The following is a 22,748-nucleotide window of genomic DNA, read 5'->3' on the forward strand; positions in this document are numbered from 1 at the left end:
TGGTTGTGGTCCTGGAGGTGGCTGGCATGTCCCTCCAGCCCCTGAGAGGGTCAGTACGGGGTCGCCATGTGCTGTCCTTGCCTGCAGACACTGCTCCTGCAGCTCCCATCGATCAGTAATACACCCATGTGAAGTTTATTTCGGTTTTGCGGGCAGGCCCCTTTGTGTGTTGTTCATGCTTCACGTTTTGCTGCAGCCATCATGGACGTGGTGCTGTCCCAGACGTGTGGAATAATCTTTGTAGGAGACCCTCACCAACAGATCTACACCTTCCGAGGTGCTGTCAACGCCCTCTTTGCAGTGCCGCACACCCACATCTTCTTTCTCACGCAGGTAAGACCAGGAAGTGCACATGTGCACTCTAGGACAAACGACCCATCGTTTTCTCCAGTCGTACGCTTGCTTTAGTTTAAAATTTTTAAAATGAATGACCACGCTTCTTCCAAGAGCTAGCAGTGAGAAAATATCTCTTGTGATCCAATGTGGATGATTCTTGTTTCTTAAACGGGTGTCACTTCCGGTGTGCTTTTGGTGTGGGGTTTTCTTCTGTTCGCCTGATCTCTGCTTCCTTTGCTCCATCTTGCAGAGTTTCAGATTTGGCCCTGAAATAGCTTATGTTGGAGCTACCATCTTGGATGTCTGCAAGAAAATCCGGAATAAGATGTTAGTGGGTGGAAATCAAGAGGGTAAGAAATTAAATGGTGTTTGTATAGCTCCGAACACAATGCATTCCTAATCCAACACCAGCTGTTGCTGCTGCTACTACTACTCTATGCACTTTAAAAAAAAATCATACTTGCTTTTCTTCATGCGTTGGTTTACTGGGCCTTTTCTCCATCTCCCAGGTGATATCAGAGGTGACGTGAATGGGAAGACTGCTTTCTTATCACGGGGCAATTTGAATGTGTTTGAGAATGCAGTGACAGCTACTGGAGGAGAGCAACCAGCAAAAATACACTTACTTGGGGTAGGGCACATTTCTTATCATGTGATGTGGAAACTGTGGGGGGAGGGGTGAAGGCATTGAATTATTATATGGAGCTATACCTATCTCAGGGCTGAAAAGGACCTTGAGAGGTCATTGAGTCCAGTCCCCTGCCCTCACAGCAGTACCCCTGACAGATTTGCCCCAGATCCCTAAATGGCCCTCTCAAGGATTGAACTCACAACCCTGGGTTTAGCAGGCTAATGCTCAAACCACTGAGCTATCCCTCCTAATTGGAGCAGTGGTCATTGGGGTTCTCTTTCTAAGCAGCTTCAGTCACACGTGTAAATACTTGCCTTGAAGTAGGCCTCTCAGAGCCTCCAGAGTCTGCCTCATGACTTAAAACAATGGCCTGCTACAGAGTGAGGCCAGCTGTTCTCTCTTGAATGGGGAAAGGGTATTTAGTAGATCAAGGTGAAGCTGTGGATGTTAAAGAGCTAGATAAATTCCTGGAGGGTAGGTCCCTCAATGGCTATTAGCCAGGATAGGCAGGGATGGTGTCTCTAGTCTCTGACAGAGGCTGGGAATGGGTGACAGGAGAGGAGTCGCTTGATAACTCCCTGTTCTATTCACTCCCTTTGGGGCACCTGGCATTGACCACTCTCAGCAGACAGGACGCTGGGCTAGATGGACTTTTGGTCTGACCCAGTGTGGCTGTTCTGATGTTATGTTCTTATATTGGACTTCCAGTCTCCACAAGCCATGAACTCTGCATGCCTATTTGCAATTAGGCATGTTTAATATTGGTTAATTGAATAGTCGAGTAACCTCATGAATTCTTATCAGTTACTCAACTCTTTTATAGTCCCCGGGGGTGGGTCTGGCAGACAGTGCACTCCAGCTCCACTCCCGAGGAGCCCCCTGCTACTCCATGCTGTTGTCTCTGGATCAGAGGCAGCAGCGCAGGCTGCCAGGTAGAAGCTGGTCCCCAAGGGGAGCCAGTTTAAAAACCAGCTCCCATCGCAGACTGGCTGGCTGTCACCCCACGCTGCTGCATCTGATATGGGGTGGCCGCAGCCCCTATCCGGGAAGGCGGTCTGAGCTCCTGAAACTGGCATAAGCCGGAACTGAGGTGAGCTCCCTGCCAGCCTTCCTCCGAATACACTTTAAATGCAGAGCCGCAGCGGGGGTAGGTCCCAGACTAAACCAGGACTGAGTTGGACTGCTAGCCAGCCTGCTAAAAAATGTACTGGCCAGAGTCGGGGGGAGAAATGCATGTAGTCTATAGCATTAACCTATAAGCTTTTGCTTATCGGTTAATCGACGACACTGTTACATCCCTATTTGCAATGACACCTGAATTTCTATTATACTTCTGTGAAGGAGGCAGTATCCGACCTAAACTCTTAATTCCCAAGTTTCTCTGGGTATAGGTTGGTCTGTAAAAGTGATCCATGTTTAGGGTGGAATTTTCAAGAGCACTCAACACTGGCCTATTGGAGTCAGCAGTAAAACTCCATCAGCAAAGGGAGAGTTAAGCAGCACCAAGCACTTTGATGTAGTTTTTGTGGTTTCAGTTAACTTTCATAATAGTGAAATTGTTGACATGGGAGCCTAGTGGCTTTCATCTGTTGAGCATTTTGCAAAACCCAGGAAAAGCATTCATTTTATATATATATATATATATATATATATATATATATATATATATATATATATATATATATATATATATATATATATATGCAGGCAGTCCCCGAGTTACACGGATACGAACGGGGCCCTGCAGACCAGGGAGAGGAAGCAAAGTGGCGGAGCACGCGTGTTCCGCGGCTTTGCTCCCCGTCCCCCTGGTCTGCAGACCAGGGAGAGGGGGAGCAAAGCAGAGCAAAGCCGTGGAGCCCGAGGGCAGCAGGACAGCCACAGCGCATCTGGGCTGTCCTGCTGCCCCCGTGCTCCTCGGCTTTGCTCCGGACGCCTGTGGTACAGCAGCTGGGGCGCTGCCGGTTGGCCCCGTAGCGCCGCTCTGGGCGCTACTGGACCAACCCAGCAGCACCCCAGCTGCTCTGCCCCAGGCGTCCCCAAGTCAGCCGCTGCTGAAACTGACCAGTGACTGACTACAGGAAGCCCCTGCCTCGGGCTTCCTGGAATCAGCCACTGATCAGTTTCAGCAGCAGCTGACTTGGGGATGCCTGGGGTTCTTAAGTTGAATCTGTATGTAAGTCAGAACTGGCGTCCAGATTCAGCCGCTGTTGAAACTGATCAGTTTCAGCAGCGGCTGAATCTGGATGCCAGTTCCGACTTACATACAGATTCAACTTAAGAACAAACCTACAGTCCCTATCTTGTACGTAACCCGGGGACTGCCTGTGTGTGTGTATATGTGTGTGTGTGTGTATATATATATATAAAAATTATGTAGAATTTTTCCAGGGAGTCATGTTTTGAGATTTCGTGCTAAATTTGCATCTGCAAAAAATGCGTGTGCAATTGTACTATTAGCAATAAAATGTTCTGGTGCTGCTGCACACTCAGATTTTTCAGGTGCGCTTTAATAATATTTCACACTTGAATAGCACAATTCTTCCAGGCTGCTCCAAGTGTTTGACAAAGAGTTATGAAAGAAGGCCACTCCACTCCCTATGCAAAATGGATGAGTTAGTCTCACTGAGCCTCCAGCGTATGGGGAATTCTGATGTTTCAATATTTTTGCATCCTGAATTGGATTGAAAAGCCCCCACATTTCCTGAAGCAAACCCCTCCCCCAAAATCTTGATTTGGAAATGGGGAAATGTTGTTTTGTTTGGACACTTTCAATGTTTAAATGAAGGGTTTCATCGTTATCAAAACTAATAATTCATTTGGTTGTTTGAACCAAACTGCAATAGCAGTGGCAGGTCCGTTTAATGCCTCACTGTCTCATGGGAGTTGTAGTTCCAGTGCTTCATGTCCTCATTCTTCTCTATTAGCCATGCATATTTCCCATGATGCCCCACGGTCCTGAGACTGCCGTGAGGCATCCCACAGCTCAGAGGGGAGAGCATGTGGTGTATTGTGGGAGAGGAAATTCCAGCCAGGGAGATGAGGCTATGTGGCAGAATAGAGGCATGAGCATGTAGAACTACAACTTCCATGGAGCAAACTAGGATAAGTACAATTTCATATCAAACAGCCTTGAAATGAAACATTTTGGTGCGGTTTAACAGACGGAAATACTTCTAGCTGAATTGCAAATCAGTGGAAAATCCAAATGTTACTGCAAAACTGATGTTTTCCCATGGATTTTTTTTTAAGTAGAAGCTATATTCTCTGGAAAAATTATGTTGATGGAAAAAGTTCCAGCTGGCAAACTAATCCACAGAAATACTTTCCTAGCCACCAAACCTGAGAACCAGCTGGAATTTTGTTTTCTATTGCTCATTCTGTGTGTTATGGGGAGTACGGGGTGCGTGTCATCTGTGATCATCCACTAGTTTTAGTCTTGATTATTTCTTTATCGCTTCATGATCCTGCATACTGTAGTCTCCCTTTTAGGAATATAGCTTCACTTTTGAGTTGTTTTCTCTATTTACATTTGAATTAATCAGATACATTTGTGGCAGGAAACTAGCCCAAGTAGGACCTTCAGTTAGGTCTGTTTTAAAAGAATCTTTATCTATTTAGGGGCCTAAAAATTTTGGACTAGACAAAATTCATGATATTTGGAAACTTCTTCAACCTGCAGAGGCTCGTGAGAGATGTGAGTATATCCTCATATGTTCTTCCCCAAAGTTATGTACCGTGATGTTAACTTTTCTAACGTCTATCCCATATCCAACCGCCCCAGCTGATACATGTAAACCTCTTTCACTTCCATATGGCTGGAGGATCACTTTCTGTGTTCATCTTCTGGGTGATTTGTACCTTGCTGGTTGTGTGAAAGGAACAGCTATTGGTAATGGTCATTTCTGTGTTACTACTGGTGCAGTGGAAATGTGGAATCTGATGTCTTAGCAACAGCTGTCATGTTCACGCCCTGTCCTCTGAGATCCATGATCTCAGCTAGAAAAGTCCAGTAAAATATGTTTTATGTCTGTCCTTTCTGGGGGTGAAAGTAACTTAAATTTCTTACAGAGTTTGTCATATTGCAACCCTCCCCTTTGGGGGCCTCAGGGCAGTAATTTGGGTGGGGTGAGGGTTGTGATACAACAGTACCTGTAAGAAATGAAAGTGTGGAATGGAGTGGTGGTGGTGGGGCTCCGGGCAGGGGGCTGGGAAGTGTGGGGACTCAAGGCAGGGGGTAGGGATGTGGAGGAGTGCAGGAGTCCGGGCAGGGGATTGGGGTGTGGGATGGAGCACAGGGCAGGGGGTCGGAGGAGCTGGGAGTGCAGCCACTGTGCTTCCCAGTCACTGAATCCCCAGGTTGATGGGGGTGGCAGGGACCGTGCTGCCTGGCCACTGGATCCCCAGAGCAGTGGGGACTTGGCTGCCCATCTGCTGGATCCCTAGGGCTGGGGCGTTGGGGCCACACCACCCAGTGGCTGTGGGTGCTGGTTCAGGCCCACCAGGCCTTGGGCCTCATCATGCTGGCCATCCAGCACTGAGGCTGGGGGCCATTGGGGTGGTAGTGGTTTCTGCTTCTGTGTGGGAGGGAGGGCAAAAGAGGAGGGGTGGGCCTCCCATGCCCAGCACAGGAACCATACCCACGTACGGTGGCTGGCAGCTTCCAGAATCCCGCCCCCAGACAGTCCATCTCTTACCAGCAGGTCTCCCCAGCTTTCTTATATCTTTGGTCCCTTCCATTTCTTTGACATAAAATGGAGCTATTAAGTAGACGTTTTGCATGCTGGGGATGTGGGGGAAATCTCGTTCCCCTGGGGTACAGAGCCCCCAGAAGGGTCCGAGGCCGGAGGTCAAATCAGTGAGGCAGGAGAGAAATCTAGAAAGGAAAACTTTATGATGCATGCATGCAGGCTGACAGCAGAGCCATCGCAGTCAGCCCTGAGTTACAGGTTTTTGGATCCTTTATACAGAATGCTTAGACAGTTCAGTTGTGGATTGTTTTTCTTTAACATATCAAAGTCTCAGCAGAAGTACTCTGAGACTTCTGTTCACCCCAGGAGTGCTAGAAGTAAGTTTTACAAAACAAAGGCACATGAGAATGTGGAGTGAGTAGTCTTACAAGGCAAACTGTGACAAAGATAAGAGTATACAGGCAGTCCCCGGGTTACATGGATCCGACTTACATCAGATCCCTACTTACAAACGGGATGAGGCAACCCTGCACTAGCTGCTTCCCCCCAGCAGACCAGGGAGACGCGGAGCGGCTTTTCTCAGCAGACACCTCAGCTTGAGAATAAAGGACTGTGGGAAGTGAGGTGTGGGAGAATAAAACTGAGCTCTAGAGAAATGTTTGGCTAGAGTTTCCCCTACAATATGTACCAGTTCCGACTTACATACAAATTCAACTTAAGAACAAACCTACAGTCCCTATCTTGTACGTAACCTGGGGATTGCCTGTACATGATAATTTGTGACAGACTAGGAGTATCCATGAATTTGAGATAGGCATTTGTAAGGGTCTTTGATTAGAGTTAATTTGATTTCACTCTGATACAGGGAGAGAGGTCTGGAAAACTTAACCCTTTCAGCAGTTTTCTTTTAGAGAGTTTTGATTTCTTCACAGTCCCCCTTAGACATAATTGGAGTTATTTGATTTTCCCCACAGGGAACACCTTTTGTTTAGTTTTAGGGTGTCCTTCAGAAAAAAACATTGTCCACTTCACTTATACCCAAAACAAACTAAACAGTCTCCGCCTTGGACCTAATCTACCCATGCTTGAAGCTTTGTTGGTGCTAGGTGGAGCTTGGGAGCAAATCAAAGTTTATAGTAGAAACGCAGCTGTATTTTTTTAACATGGGAGTGCCTTAATGCCCCTGTAGAATCTGAGTCATTAGGATAAGCGCCTCTGTGTAAGAACATAACATCTACATCACTGGGTTAAACTGCATTGACCTTGGCAGTTTGTAAGTTAAATATGTGATTAGTCACACTCTAAATTCATCATAAATTCAGTCATTGATTCCAAGGCCATAAGGGACCATCAAGATCAGCCAGTCAGACCTTCTGCATAGTGTAGGTCAAAGAACTTCCCCAGAAATGTTCCTACAGCAGATCTTGTAGAAGAACATCCAGTCTTGAGTTTAAAAATTGACAGTGTTGGAGAATCCACCGTACCCCTTGAAGGTTGCTCCCAAGGTTAATTACCCTCACTGTTAAAATTCATGCTTTATTTCCGGTCTCTATTTGTGTAGCATTGACTTCCAGCCATTGGATCTCGTATACCTTCCACTGCTCGATCAAAGAGCACATTATTAAATGTTTGTTTCCCATATAAATGTTTAGACTGTTATCGAGTGACCCGTTAACCTTCTTTGTTAAGTTAAATAGACTCAAGGAGCTCAAACTATTGCTATAAACACACGTCTTCTAATCCTTTCATCATCCTCGCGGCTCTTCTTTGAGCCCTCTCCAATGTATCAACGTCCTCCTTGACGTGTGGGCGACAAAACTGAGCGCAAGATTCTAGCAGCAGTGGTACAATACAATCACCTCTCTGCTCCTAATGATTCCCTGTCAATGCATCTCAGGACACAGCGTCAAACTGGGAGGTTATGTTTAGTGATTATCCACTAGGCACCCTGCCCCCAATCTTTTTCACAGTCACTGCTTCCCCGGGTAGAGTCACTATCCGATAAGTATGGCCGCTTTTTGTTCCTAGATGTGTACGTTTAGCCATAGTAAAGGACGTATTGTTGGCTTGCGCTAGTTTACCAAGCAGTCCCAACTATTCTGAATCAACTTAAAAAACAACAAATAGTCTGGTAGCACTTTAAAGACTAACAAAACATATAGGATGGTATCGTGAGCTTTTCTGGGCAGAGCCCACTTCTTCAGATGACCAGAGTGTTGGATGTCCAGAACTAAAATTAATAGGGGAGCGGGCGGGGGGGGGGGGGGGGAGAAAGGGGGAAAAAAATGGGAGCGGGGGAAACGAGAAGAGATAGTGGGTATATAAATATCAAGGGGAAAGCCAAGCTGGAATGTAACAGGAAAAACAAATAGTCTATAAACACCTAAAGACTGGATAGTCCAAAGAGGCAGATAAGTAAGTAATAGAGAAGAAGAGTACTAACACCAGATACTATATAGACAAAGAACCATTGGCTTCTTCATTGTTTGGTAGACTGATAATGTTTCAGCCATCCATTATTTAATCCATTAGCATGAGTATCAAAAGTGACTTGTATTTTTCATTATTTACCATTCCTCCCTGTTTTTGTGTCATCTGCCAGCTTTATCGGGGATGATTTTATGTTTCCTTCTAGGTCATCGATAAAAACGTTTAAAAGCATAGGGCCAAAAACTGATCCCGGTAGGAACCCACTGGAAGCTCAATGATGATTCTCCATTTACAATTACATTTGGAGACTTATCGGTTAGCCAGCGTTTAATCTGTTTAACGTGTGCCCCATTACCTTTACACCCAGACTCCTAGCCTTGGTGTGCAGGCAACTCAGGAATTTCTTCTTTTTGTGCCCTTTAGTTCATTGATCGATTTTGTTTGCAACATCTCCATTTTTGTGCTGAGCTGTTCTATCTTCTCTCCCTTTTTTGCCGCTGTTTGAATCCTCTCCTGACTACCTGGGACAGGCTGGCGAGAGGAAATTGGTCCCCCTTCTACTGAGATAGAGGTCATGCATATTACATAACCCTCGTTCCCCACAGAAAGCGGACCAGTGATCCATGAAACCCAATCCTTCCACCCTAAGTGGCTTAGCTAGCTAGGAGTTCACTTCCAGAATCTTCTGCCTTTGATATCTCTTTTCTTGTGGGACAGAGAGGATTTCACAGAAGATGGCTTGGATGTTCTTCAGCATGTCTTCAGGTTCCCTCAAGTCATCTACTGTCCATGTGATGTTCCATGACACAGTGTCATTAGTGCCTATATGAACCATCACTAGTGGATCCCGTTGACGTCAGGGGCTAATCCAGTCTTAGAGTAGAGACTTGTGTCTCGGCTTTGGGAAAGTAGCACACTAGTCTGTTGTCATCCTGACCCTTGCAGAATGTTCCCTTTGTTCTTTGTGGTACTGAATCTCCCATAAGGATTGCCAGCTTTCCTGGGCTAGGTGGAGATCTCTTTGCGAGTTAGTTTGATTTTTTTTTGGTTAGGCCGAGCTGCCGTCTATGTGAGTGCCTGTACATCTCTCGGTTTCCTTGGAGCTGCTGGATCTTGAGAAGTATCTTCCAAAGTTTCCACGCTGAGGACCTGGTATCAGTTTAAAGCTATGAGCTGAGTAGAATTCATCCTAGTCCTCTTTTCTCCTCTGTCTCCAACTGTGTAGAATGCCTCCATGGCCAACGTCTGTTGGTTGTGAACCATCAACCCTTCTCTCTGACTTCCTCTCTCTCCGATCCCTTGGTGGCAAGCATCATGTTTCCTTGAACCTGTTGTTTCCCAAACTGGGCTGTTTAGAAACTCCTCAGCTTCTTCTGATTTTCAGTAGTCTCTCTGCTTGTCCCTTCCATCCAAGAATCCTTTCCTCTAGCAAGGCCACCAACGTCGTGAACAGGAAATCCCGCCTGTCGGGAAAAAGAACATGGCACATCCATTCCAGATCACCACCATTCTTCCGTTACTGGCCACCATGGTAGCTGTAAGAATATCTTGACTTCTGTAAGAATCCACCCCATAAACTGTTCTGCTAACCCCAAAGTATCCCAGGCTCTACAGACGGGCATTTACTGTTTAGAAAAATAATAAAAAGGCTTCTTGAAACACTTATTACAGCTTCTTCTGCTAATAATACGCAGCTCTGATAGAGCGCTTTGCACCTGTATGTCTCAAGTGCATTGCAAACGAGGTCAGTATTTTATACATGGGGAAACGGAGAATTTGAAGTGACTTGCCCAAACCCACCCAGCAGGCCAGGGTTGGAGTTGGGAATAAAACCCAAGACTCTTAAGTCCTAGTTGAGTGCTGTATGCACTAGGCCATGTTGCCTCCTGCCCCGCCCCGGATCTATTTTGTTCAGCATTAAAAATGCTATTGTGCATTTCTCATGTACTAACGTTCTCCAATCCCCTTCGCGCTAGTGAATCTCTGCATTGACGACCCCTTTATCAAGAAGTGGATTGAGAAGGATGGGTTCCAGGGTTTAAAGAACTACGCATCTAGCGCCGAAGACAAGGAACTGGAAGTGAAAATTGCAATAGTGGAGAAATACAACGTCCGGATTCCTGAGTTGGTGGCGAGGATAAAGACGAGTCACATATCGAAACTAGCCGATGCAGGTAAAGCAACAAACACCTTTCTGCTCCACGCCCCTGAAAAGGAAAACGATTCTGCTTTTTTAATCCTATCTTACTTCCCCCGGCTCTTCAAAAACAGTTCCCGTGGCCTCAGATGGGCTTGTGCCCAAGAAAGAATGAGCCAGCTCCTTCTGGGACATTCCTGGGGTCTGTCAAATGATTTTTCCCCTGGAGATTTGATAAGTGAGGTTCTGCTGGAGCCGTGTGAGGACTCAGTATTTCCTGGGATCTAGCGGACTGGCCCAATGCCTCCCCTTGTCCTAGAATCCTAGAAGGCTGGAAGAGACTTCAGGAGGTCATCGTGTCCAGGGGCAGCCCGTGACTATAGGCCCACTTGGGCGTTGCCTAGGGCGCCACCTTCAATGGGGCGCCCGATGATGACCTCACTCCATTGATGGCCGTGCAGGAGAGGGCGCCGATCGCGCGTTCTGCCTGGGGCGCCAGCTGCCGCAGTCCGCCTCAGGCCGCTCCTGATCGTGTCCAGCCCCCTGCCCAAAGCAGGACCAATCCCACCTCAATCATCCCAGCCAGGGCTTGGTCAAGCCGGGACATAAAAACCTCTAGCGATGCAGATTCCACCTTCTCCCTAAGTACCCGTCCCCACCCTCCCAGGGAAATAGTTTATGCTGCCTGTTAAAACTCCCATTCAGGACATCTCCTGGCTTAAATGTGCAGTGATTTTTGAAAAAAGACTGGTGGGCTTTCAAAATACAACAAACCAGTCCTGGGAACAAAATGCAGGACAATGTAGCACTTTAAAGACTAACAAGATGGTTTATTAGGTGATGAGCTTTCGTGGGCCAGACCCACTTCCTCAGATCAAATAGTGGAAGAAAATAGTCACAACCATATATACCAAAGGATACAATTAAAAAAGTGAACACACATGAAAAGGACAAATCACATTTCAGAACAGAAGGGGGATGCGGGGGAGGGGGAAAGGTAAATGTCTGTGAGCTAATGGTATTAGAGGTGATAATTGGGGAAGCTGTCTTTGTAATGGGTAAGATAGTTAGCGTCTTTGTTGAGACCCACGCATAGAGTGTCGAATTTTAGCATGAATGACAGTTCAGAGGATTCCCTTTCAAATGCAGATTTAAAAGGCTTCTGAAGCAGGATGCAGGTAATTAAGTCATTGAGACAGTGTCCTTTCTGGTTGAAATGGCAAGAAACTGTTTTTTCTTTGTGATCCTGTCTAATATCTGTTTTGTGGGCATTGATCCTTTGGCGAAGTGTCTGAGACATTTGTCCAATGTACAAAGTAGATGGACACTTCTGGCACATGATAGCATAGATTATATTTCTGGATGCGCAGGAATATGTGTTCTTGATCTTATAACTCACTTGGTTAGGCTCAATAATGGTGTCAGCAGAGTGAATATGTGGACAAAGCTGGGAACAGGGTTTGTTGCAAGGGAAGGTACCAGGGTTGGTATTAGTGTGGTATGTCCTGTGGAATGTGGCCAGACAGCCTGCCTCCATATCATCCATCTTATTTGCCTCTCTGAAGCACAGGGCAGAGAAGGAGCAATAATATCAGCATAGTCTATGCTGGCTCATCTGATCCTGAGAAGCTGAAACACAGATATGTGGATAGAGAGTAGCTAAGTCAATAAGCTGGCCTCGAGGCTGCGGCTGGCATCTATGTTGATTCGAACACACACAGTCCCAGGAAGAGGAATTTCCCACTGAGAAAACAATGTCCTGTACTTCAAAATTTAATCATCTCAAATCTCTCTTACAAGTGTAAATTAAGTTCACAACTCCCTTGTAAGAACTGGTCTCACAGCAGACAGACCAGCATCAATTGGCAATTAAGATAAGAAAGAGAAATACGTGACCCCATGATTATAAAAGATGGGCCCAGCACACACTCACTTTGAGTGTCATTCTACCCTCTACCTGCTGGTCGGGTTAGGTGTTTGACCTCCCGAGGTTCTATGGGGACGCCCACCTCGTATTTTCGTCTTTCCTAGGAATTGAGGGACCGGCCCTGGCCTGACATGCTGGAGTCGAGAGGCACAGAAGGGGGTAAAAATGGTACCTGGATGTGGTCCTCTGTCTTAAGTGTACACATAGAAAGAGTAAGCTGTTACTTGGTACCATTATTTCTATTTTTCTATCTTTATCTTCTTTGTAACCATTTTTAAGACCTATATTTTGCTAATAGTTAAGAAATAGAGCAATAGCCATTGTAACCATATGATTTATAAGCTTCCTCAATAAACCTGTAACTGTTTAAGCTTTAACCTGACTCCTTCAGTTGCTGTAACAGAACCAAGCACAATTTAAAAGAACTTCAGCCGGTCATAAAGGGACAGATATAGGGAGAGCTTGGGCGTTTGGATTTGTGTCACACCCAGGTGGCAAAATTCAGTTGGGGCGCTTCTCAGTCTCCCCGAGGCTGCCCGCTGCGAAGGAATTATGAAATTCTAGCAGCTGAAATCTGAAGCGTAATAAGCTCTTCCTATAAACTCGGGGCGTCTGTTGGCCTGCTGGCCACCCTCTGCGATGGGACCCTGGTCCTAGCAGTAAAGACACGGACGTTAAACCTTTTCTCGGAAACATACACACACACACTGCCCTGACCGTCGGCTGACAGGAAGGTACCAGGGTTGGTATTAGTGTGGTATGTCCTGTGGTGGTTGGTAAGAATCATCTTGAGGTTAGGTGCTAGTGGATTCATGCAGACAGGAGCGCCGATCTGGATGTTTCGTTCTCTCTCTGCTCTGTTTTAACAGTTGGCAGAACTGCTTTCCTTCTAGTTTACAGTATCATTGTAGCCATTTAGACCTCAGCATATTAGAGAGACAAGATGGGCGAGGTAATACTCGGTTGGACCATTAGATGGCGCTCCAATAAAAGATACTACCTCACCCATCACATCTTGCTTCCAGCTCATATTTAAAAGCAAGTGAAACTAGAAATGCAGACCAAGGTCAAAATAATGAACAGACCCGTGGCACCTTACAGAATAACAGATTTATTTGGGCATCAGCTTTCGTGGGTAAAACCCACTTCGTCAGATGCAAACGTTTTTACCCACAAAAGCCGATACCCAAATAAATCTATTGGTCTTCAAGGAATCACGGGACTCCTCATTTTTGCACATACAGACTGACACGGTGACCCTTCTGAGAACAAGGTAAGTTAATGTGTACATAAAGTGTTCAGCAAATAACAAGATAAAAAAAGCAGCAATGCAGATATGTTGGCTGATCTCTTTCTCTCTGCTTGTTTCCTGATGTCTGTTGGTTCTAGATTACATAATAGGCACAGTACACAAAGCCAAAGGCTTGGAGTTTGATAACGTGCTAGTTGCAGACGATTTTGTGAAAGTCCCTTGTGCCAGGCATAATCTCCAGAGGCTGCCTCACTATAGTACCGGTAAGGGAGATCCTTGATACTGGAACCTTTCTTTCCCTAAATGAACAGGTGATATACAGGATGGGTTGTTCACACTCCCATTTCAGTGTCAGCACCCTTGGGAGGTAAGGGAGGTAAGCTTGGGGTGGTCTCTCGTCATGCCTACCAATGCTGTCTCTCAAGCGTGTCGTCAGTTACTCACTTCTCACTTGTGGTGTAGCTCCTTTGTGTAAGAGCACGTCGTCATTCCACAGACGATCGCTGTTGCCACGATCAATCTTCCGAAGTTTGATGAAGCGAGTCTAGTTAAGACTCTCTAAATCAAACTCAGAGAGCACCCCCGCCAGCATCCAGTGCTCTTGCCAGGAGTAAGGGAAGTTGACGGGAGTGTTTGCTCTCATCAGTCTCCCGCTGTGGGGCCACTGTTGTACCAAATAAAAGCAAGCAGGATCTTATGAGGGGGATAAGGCAAAAAGCCACATTTATTGTAAAGATAATAATAAAAAATAAAGAAAAGATAGAAGCAAACAACGTTGTTTAACTACTTATTCCTATCACTACTTAACCCTTATACACTTTTATATATATGTATATATAACCATTCATTCATACATCCATTCATTCAAGTTCTGTGTATAGTTACCAGCCTGGAAGTTGCTTGTGACAGAATACTGGCCAGGTACTCTGTACACAAGTGATGGTAGTGGGGAGCGAAGTCCTGATCAGATGCGCATCTGAAGCTCCTGGTGGGCTGGCAGCAGAACCTTGGACTCTGATTCCATAGTTTTTTAGTCCAGTTCTTATAGGAATTTCTTCCTATGCCAGTCTATGGAAATTGCTGCATCATGCTGATGTCTCCAGGGTGGCTGCCAGGTGCTCGTCAGTGATCTCATCGGGTGGACCTCCAGTACTTGGTTTTCTCCACTTGACACCTTTTGGTTGCACTGGCACCTGACGCCTTCTTCAGCCCTTTGTTGCTGTATTCTCAGGCTGGCACCTCTCAGAGCCATTCATTCATCATCCAAGCACTCTCTCATACATTCATACAGTATTTTGTATAATAATAAAATTTGTAGTTACAGAAAGTTTCTGGGTGGTATTGCTTAAAACATTCTCTGACTGCTAAGTAAAGTTAACAATGCCCTTAGTCAATTACAGGGCTTGGCTCCCATAGCAGAGTTAGTGGCTTGACAATGCATTGTTACAATGTATCTCTGCAATGTCAATTTCAAGCAGCCCCTTGCACAAGCTTGCCCATGCCCTGGAGCACGGGGGGGGGGCTGTTTCTGGCTACATAGGATTATATTCTTAACAGTTCTAAGTTACATGACCTAATACATTATATTCTAAAGGGGCAATAATAATAATAAATCTAAACATTTAACAATCTTAACAAATAATAATAATAATAATTAATAATAAGAAGAATTAATAATAAATCTAATCACTTTAAGTTGTGGGGAACAAATTATGGGGAGTCACTTCCATTTGGAGGAATCATTTTCAATACATTAATATGTTATCCCTACACCACCACCAAGCTAGGCTTATGGTAAGTGTACTTTAAGGAGTTGTATACCTTAAGCCAAGCTGCTGGGTCTAGTATAGACCTGGCCTAAGTCGCTGCCTGGGAGATGGCATTCAAAGGCAGAGGGAACATGGATTGTTTCTGCTTTGACCAGCAACAACTGTGTGTGCTCCAAGGGTGAGAATATTAATTCTGTTTGCTGACCCACAAGTCCTCAGAACAGATTCCAACATTTGAGAAATAAGTTCTATCATAACATTGATTTCCCCCCCCCCCCCAACTTTTTCTCATCTGTGCCTAGACATGGCTGCAGAAGACGAATGGAACTTGCTGTATGTTGCAGTGACTCGTGCCAAAAAGCATCTGTTAATGACAAAGTCCTTAGAATACCTTTTGACTTTGGCAGGGGTGAGTGCACCATGCAATGGCAAAGTGACCGGTGGATACTAGAATTTGGATCTGTGAGCAGATGGAGTGGGAGGTTACAGTGGGTCGCGGGCAAGTTAACAAGAAAATGAAGACTGTCACGTTTTGCTTGCTTGCTCCCCATAACATCTGTGCTAAACTCCCTCATGCTTGAGGAGTTTTGGGGATCTGGTGTCAAAGATAAAGGCAGTGGAAAGGAAAGTTAAACAGTAGGGAGGGAAAATGCACAGCAGGGCTTCAGTCGAAATAAGCTACGTCTACATTGGCGTGATCTTGCGCAAATACTCTTTAACGCAAGAGTTCTTGCGTTAAAGTATTTGCACAAGAGAGCATCTACACTAGCATGTGCCTTTGTGCAAGAGATGTGCTTTTGCGCAAGAGCATCCGTGCCAGTGTAGACGCTCTCTTGTGCAAGAAAGCTCCGATGGCCATTTTAACCATCGGGCTTTCTTGCGCAAGAAATTCATGTTGCCTATGTACACTGGCCTCTTGCGCAACTGTTCTTGCGCAAGAGGCTTATTCCTGAGCGGGAGCATCATAGTTCTTGCGCAAGAAGCACTGATTTCACATGTTAGAACGTCAGTGTTCTTGCGCAAGAACTCCCCGCCAATGTAGACTGGCAGCATGTTTTTGCGCAAAAGCAGCTGCTTTGGCACAAGATCGCGTCAGTGTAGACACAGCCTGAGGGTTACGAGAGTCGGAGTAAGAAGTCCTCCAGCCAGACGGTATTTTGATACTATTTCAAAATAACTGCCTGCTGTGTAAACGCGGACTAAATTGGTTCGGAACAGGGCTAGTTATTTCAAAATAGTGTTGCAATGTAGACGTACCCCCATGATTCATCCTGTTCTCTGAATAGTGGGCTGAATTTTCCACTTAATTACACCAGTTTAGGTCGAGTTACTGAGGAAATATTTGGCGCTTAGCTTCTGTGTTTCCTGATGTTGTAGTTTTTAATGCAGCCTCAGTGTTGCATGAATATTATTTTTAGAATCGTTACGTGATTCTAATATGGTCTGGATTCTACCTCTGTACCACAAGCACACGCATTCTCTTTCCCGTGCACCCAATTCCAGTTCCTTCCCTTCCAGTGATTTTTTTATGGTTAGATTTTTTTTAAGCTCTGATGTTGCAAGTTATCCCCCCAGCTCCTGACTCACATGACACGTTCAGAGGTCCTGAGCTCACTGCAAGCCTTGTTCTTCCCTTTTGTAGGAGTATTTCTTGCGGCCTGAGCTGACTTGTGAGGCCTTAAAGGAAGGGGCGGTTCGTTGCTCTGTGTCCGAGTGCCCCAACACTGTGCCGGCCGGCTCTATTCTGACCATGAAGAAAGTACCCATCACTTACGTGAGTCTCCTCTCCTCTTCCTTCTACTTGTTAGCTGTGTTTCATGGCCCAGGTGCCAGGTTAACAGCCCTAGAGCCGTCTCTTACCAGCCTTTCAACTACGGCCGTAGGAGTAGCAGATGAGATCCGCCTGTGCACAGAATGGACAGGCACAAGGCAGCCATTGTAATTCAGGCCACGTTTTCAATCTGTGGAAGATCAACGCTGCTGTGATCGACCTTCCGGAGTTTGATTTAGCAAGTCTAGTTACGACTCGCTAAATCAAACTCAGAGGGCGCCCCTGCTGGTCTTCAGTGCTCTTGCCAGGACTAAGGGAAGTCGACAGGAGAGGTGACGCCACCAAGCTCGGCTTACGATAAGCTGACTCCAGCTATGTATTCTGTGTAGCTGAGGTTGCGCACCACAAGCCGAGCTGCCAGTTCAGGTGTAGAGCTAGCCTCAGCTTTGTCCTAGTCTCTAGGCCTCTGAGGGGTATTTCAGCCCATGGCTTATTCCAGTCTTGCTCTCAGACATGTCTTCAGCAGCAGTGAAAGTAACTTACATTTCTTACAGCTACTGACACATTGCAACACCTCTTGGGTGGGGGTTCAAAGTGGGGGCTTGGGAGGTTCAGGGCAGGGGTGGGGTGGGGCGGGTGCAAGAATCAGGGCAGGAAGTTTGGGGGGGGGGGCTTGTGCCTAGTTGAGAAGGCAACCTGCCCCCGCAAATCCCTACAATTGCAATTGAGCCCCTCTCCGAGTACATTGACGCTGCAGTTTCCAACCCGGGGCTGGCCTGCACGAGCTGAGTTGGGTTGATTGTGGGACAGACACGTGGGACTGGGCCAGAGCTCTGGCTCTAGGACTCTGCTAGTAGAGAGGGTCCTGCAACTTGTTCTGGCTCGGGCTGCAGCCCATGTGAGTCTCCCGAGCCGGAGTCACCTGGCCTAGGCCGGCTGTGGGGTTTCAGTGCTCTGTAGACCAAAGGTGAAAGTAACCCTGTGCACCTGGAGCGGTGCGCCGGTAAGAGACTGGCTGGCTGGGGATGGGATTCTGGCTGCTGCCTTCACTGTGCATGGGTAAGGTTCCTGTGCCGGTGCTTGGGCCTTACCCCTTCTGCCCTCCTCCCCCACACGAGCCCAAACCTCCCACCTCCCATAACCTCTGGTGCCCGCGCAGCTCAGTTCCCACCTCTTCTGGGGGATGGAGCAGGCCCGTGACCACGAACCAGAATTCATTAGGTGGCCCTCCTGTTAAAATTATTGCCCACTCTTGCTTCACGAGCAGGTGGGGAAGGAAAACATTCATTACCCACGTGTGAGAGGTGTGTGATTACTGCTATGGTAGGAGCCACATAAGCACGTCTAGATACCCGTCTCAGAGCCTTCATGTCTTCCTCACCCTGTTAGATCAGCCGCCGCTATGGTGAAATTGTATCTATGGGGCTTTGGGGTTTGTTTTTTTACAGGCCGCTTTCTACGATTTATCTTTAACGAGAAATAGGTGCCAAAGACAAGACCCGTTGGGTCTGATTCAACAGCAGTGTTCCCAGCTCCTGTAGGCTATGTCTACACTAGCGACTTCTTGCGCCAGAAATATGCAAATGAGGCTAAGCGTGGAATATTGCTGAGCCTCATTTGCATACCTAATGAGCCGCAAGTTTTGCAGAAGAGGCCCTTGCGCCAGAAGGAGCTGTCTACACTGCCCCTTCTTGCGCAAGAAAAACCCTCTTGCGCGATGTCATTATTCCTGAAAATAATCGGCGTAGCGGCAATGCACAAGAGGGTTTTTCTTGCGCAAGAAGGGGCAGTGTAGACACTCCTTCTGGCGCAAGCGCCTCTTTTGCAAAAATGGCAGCTCATTAGGTATGCAAATGAGGCTCAGCGATTATTCCACGCTTAGCCTCATTTGCATATTTCTGGCGCAAGAAGCCGCCAGTGTAGACATAGCCGTAGTGTCCAGTGCCTGGGGGCTCGGTGTATACGTTGGCCCCGTCTGTCTGAAAGAGAAGAGGCAGAGAGACTCTGAATTTCCCTGATCCTGCCTTTAACATTTCTCCCTCTTGGTCCTTTTTCCCCACAGAGCAATGGCACTCAAGACCCAGGTGGCTACCTGTGCCATGCTTGTGTGCAGCAGCGTGTTGGCCCCTTGACACAGCTCACCATTCCCCCTGAACTGGTCCAGGCCATGGAGGTCGTCGACGAAGTATTAGAAATCCCAGGGCACCTTGCGGTTCTCTATGACCTCTTCTGAAAGCAGGAGGGGGCTGTTTTTATGACGTCCTAGATCTGGCTCTGAAGGCTTGGAAGTGAGGAGGTCTGAGGCGAATACCTCTGTATTGCCGCTGATGTCCTTGGAGAAATGAAGTGGATGGATTTTGCATGGGCTGCTCAAGAGAAGAATAAGACACGAGCTGTCCATGAGGAGGCCTGGGGTTACCCCTGTGTGGCAAGGGGGAACCTCGGTTGACGTGCCTCTCGCTGTACAAACACAGACTGCGTATCTTGCACAACTCTCGCTGTGCTTGCACTTGGCCGATGTTCTTTCTGAACATTTGCATACTTGGCCCTCTTGTTGCCCGTCATGGTGGTTCGTTCCCATCAGTGCTGGGCATCAGGGGATTGGCTTTTATGACCGCCCATCGTTTTTGCACTATTTAAGCTGATTCCAATGCATTCTGGTCATTGGGCAAAGGAGACAAAATGCCAAGCTAAGGGAGATGACACAAAAGTGTTTTATTACTAACAAAGGAACTCATTTCCGGAGTTAATTTTCATAGGGCGGATCTCATCTCTGGGGAGGAGTAGCTGACTACCCAGGCACCAAGTCGAGAACATCTTTAATGTAATCTTGGAGTTCCCCCCTCCCTATCTCTTCATGTGCCTCTTTCTCATCCTTGGTTCTCTCTCCCCTATACAACAACCTCTTCAAACAAAACAAAATCTGCTCATCAATTAAACCTCGGGAAGATGATTGTAGAGAAGAACCAGCGTGTCTTCTGCTGTGATCACATGTGTAATAGAAGCCTTTTTGGATTAAACAGTTTTTTAATTAGAGGAAAAACTGTCTTTCATTGTATTTATTCACTAAAGATCCCAGGAAGGAGGAAGCCGTAATATACGTTGCTTTAACAATGGAGTTAGCCCGGTATCCGAGGAAGGGAGACACAAGGTTATCCTTACTCGGAACATACTTACTTCTGGGCTTTATACCCTAGGGTATGTCTACACTAGCCCCCTAGTTCGAACTAGGGAGGCTAATGTAGGCATTCGAAGTTGCAAATGAAGCCTGGGATTTAAATATCCCGGGCTTTGTTTGCATCTTCCCGGGCGCTGCCATTTTTAAATGTCCCTTAGTCTGAACTCTGTGCCCGTGGCTACACGCGGCACAGAGTAGGTAGTTCGAATTAGGATCTCTAATTCGAACTACCCGTACACCTCGAGGTCCTAATTCGAACTACCTACTCCGTGTAGCCGCAGGCACGGAGTTTGGACTAAGGGACATTTAAAAATGGTGGCGCCCGGGAAGATGCAAATGAAGCCCGGGATATTTAAATCCTGGGCTTCATTTGCAACTTCGAATGCCTACATTAGCCTTCCTAGTTTGAACTAGGGGGCTAGTGTAGCCATACCCCTAGAATTGGTACTAAGGATGTTAAAGAGTGGTTATTAATGGGCAGTAGGTTTAAAACAAATAAAAGGAAGTTCTTCACACAGCGCACAGTCAATCTGTGGAACTCCTTGCCTGAGGAGGTTGTGAAGGGTAGGACTGTAACAGGGTTAAAAAGAGAACTAGATAAATTCATGGAGGTTAAGTCCCTCAATGGCTATTAGTCAGGATGGGTAAGGAATGGTGTCCCTAGCCTCTGTGTGACAGAGGGTGGAGATGGATGGCAGGAGAGAGATCGCTTGATCATTACCTGTTCGGTTCACTCCCTCTGGGGCACCTGGCACTGGCCACTGTTGGCAGACAGGACACTGGGCTGGGTGGACCTTTGGTCTGACCCAGTCTGGCCGTTCTTACGTTATTTGGATAATCGTATAATCGATACAGTTTGTATCGACGACACTATTAGTCAATAAGGGGGCCGCTCTGCAGACAATCGCAGGGGGGGTAGCTCCTGGAGCCGGCTCGAGCCAGGACAGAGCAGCCCCGGCTCTGGACCGCTGCGGCTCTGCATTTGAAATGTACTAAGAGCTACCCAGGGCTCTTGCTACTTTTGAAATGTAGAGCTGCAGCGCGGGTGGCTCCCAGAGCCTGTACCAGCTGGGACCGAGCCGCAGCCATCCTGGAGCCAGCAGCTCTTACTCCATTTAAAATGCAGAGCCACAGCGGTCCCGGAGCTGGTGCAAACTGGGGCTGCTTGGTCTCGGCACGCACTGGACCTGGGGTTGCGCCAGGATCAGCCCCTGTCTATAGCAGTCCCAGACTTTGTGGACAGGGGTTGCTGTGCCCACAGCAAGCCTCAGCCCACTGCAAGCATAGGCTGCTTCACAGCAGCCTCCCCTATTTCCCCCCCCCCCTTGCTGCCTCTGATATAGGTAGCGGTGGGGGGGGGGGGGGGGGACAGGCGGTACCGTGGAGACAGTGCTGGGGGAATTGGCTTTTAAACTGGCTCCCCCCAGTACTGGCTCCTGTTCCCTTTCATTGCTGCCTCTCATACAGAGGCAGCAAGGGGGTGGGGGGGAAGCGAGTAGTCGAGAACTCCACTCAGCTACCCGACAAGATTACGCCGATCGAGTAGTCGAGTCGCTGCCGACTTGCTCCCACCCCTCATTGGTCCGGCATCGACTTGGTGGCACGGGGTTTATGGCAGCGCTCCAAAGAGAAACGTACGTCAGAAGAAGCCTGAGCGTGGACGCCCGATTGTATTGGTTGGTGTATCTTACTGCAGCCGTTCTCAACCGGGGCCCCCTGGCGACCCAGGAGCAGGTTTCCCGGGCTTCATTTGCATAAGCGGGGCGCCGCCATTTTTAAAACCCCTCCAGTTCGAACCCCGTGCAGCGCGGCTACACGGGGCACGAACTAGGTAGTTCGAACTAGGCTTCCTAGTTCGAACTACCGTTACTCCTCGTGGAATGAGGAGTAACAGTAGTTCGAACTAGGAAGCCTAGTTCGAACTACCTAGTTCGTGCCCCGTGTAGCCGTTCTGCACGGGGTTCGAACTAGCGGGGTTTTAAAAATGGCGGCACTCCGCTTATGCAAATGAAGCCCGGGAAATTCAAATTCCAGGCTTCATTTGCAAGTGTGGTATGCCTACATTACCCTCCTAGTTCGAACTAGGAGGGTAGTGTAGACATACCCCTAGAGTTCTTGGAAGGGGCTAACAAACATGCGGACAAGGGGGATCCAGTAGATATAGTATACTTAGATTTTCAGAAAGCCTTTGACAAGGTTCCTCACCAAAGGCTCTTGGTTAAATTACATTGCCATGGGATAAGAGGGAAGAACCTTTCATGGATTGAGAACTGGTTAAAAGACAGGAAACAAAGGGTAGGAATAAATGGTAAATTTTCAGAATAGAGAGGGGTAGCTAGTGGTGTCCCCCAAGGGTCAGTCCTGGGACCAATCCTTTTCAACTTATTCATAAATGATCTGGAGAAAGGGGTAGGCAGTGAGGTGGTAAAGTTTGCAGATGATACCAAACTGTTTAGGTTAGTCAAGACAGAAGCAGACTGTGAGGGACTCCAAAAAGATCTCGCCAAACTGAGTGAGTGGTCAACAAAATGGCAAATGAAATTGAATGTGGATAAGTGTAATGTAATGCACATCGGGGAAAAATAACCCCAATTATATGTACAGTATGATGGGGGCTTATTTGGCT

At 47.1% G+C, this 22,748-nt stretch overlaps 1 protein-coding gene across 5 annotated transcripts in view; it reads left to right on the top strand.

Annotated features, from left to right (window-relative positions):
- Nucleotides 1-19,987, top strand: part of FBH1 (F-box DNA helicase 1) — a 52,836-nt gene extending 32,849 nt beyond the window's left edge. For 4 of the 5 annotated variants that reach the window (XM_075925131.1, XM_075925125.1, XM_075925133.1 and 1 more), the window contains exons 13-21: nt 197-333; nt 587-686; nt 846-967; nt 4,589-4,664; nt 10,065-10,262; nt 13,542-13,667; nt 15,476-15,582; nt 16,816-16,947; nt 19,007-19,987. In XM_075925131.1, the coding sequence (XP_075781246.1) occupies nt 197-333; nt 587-686; nt 846-967; nt 4,589-4,664; nt 10,065-10,262; nt 13,542-13,667; nt 15,476-15,582; nt 16,816-16,947; nt 19,007-19,177 (1,169 nt within the window). In that variant the 3' untranslated portion in view covers nt 19,178-19,987. The remainder of the gene's footprint in view (nt 1-196; nt 334-586; nt 687-845; nt 968-4,588; nt 4,665-10,064; nt 10,263-13,541; nt 13,668-15,475; nt 15,583-16,815; nt 16,948-19,006) is intronic. The other variant, XR_012902905.1, reaches the window with a different exon arrangement.
- Nucleotides 19,988-22,748: the final 2,761 nt, after the last annotated feature.

This window comes from Pelodiscus sinensis, chromosome 1, assembly GCF_049634645.1.
Source record: "Pelodiscus sinensis isolate JC-2024 chromosome 1, ASM4963464v1, whole genome shotgun sequence".
Lineage (NCBI taxonomy): Eukaryota > Metazoa > Chordata > Testudines > Trionychidae > Pelodiscus > Pelodiscus sinensis.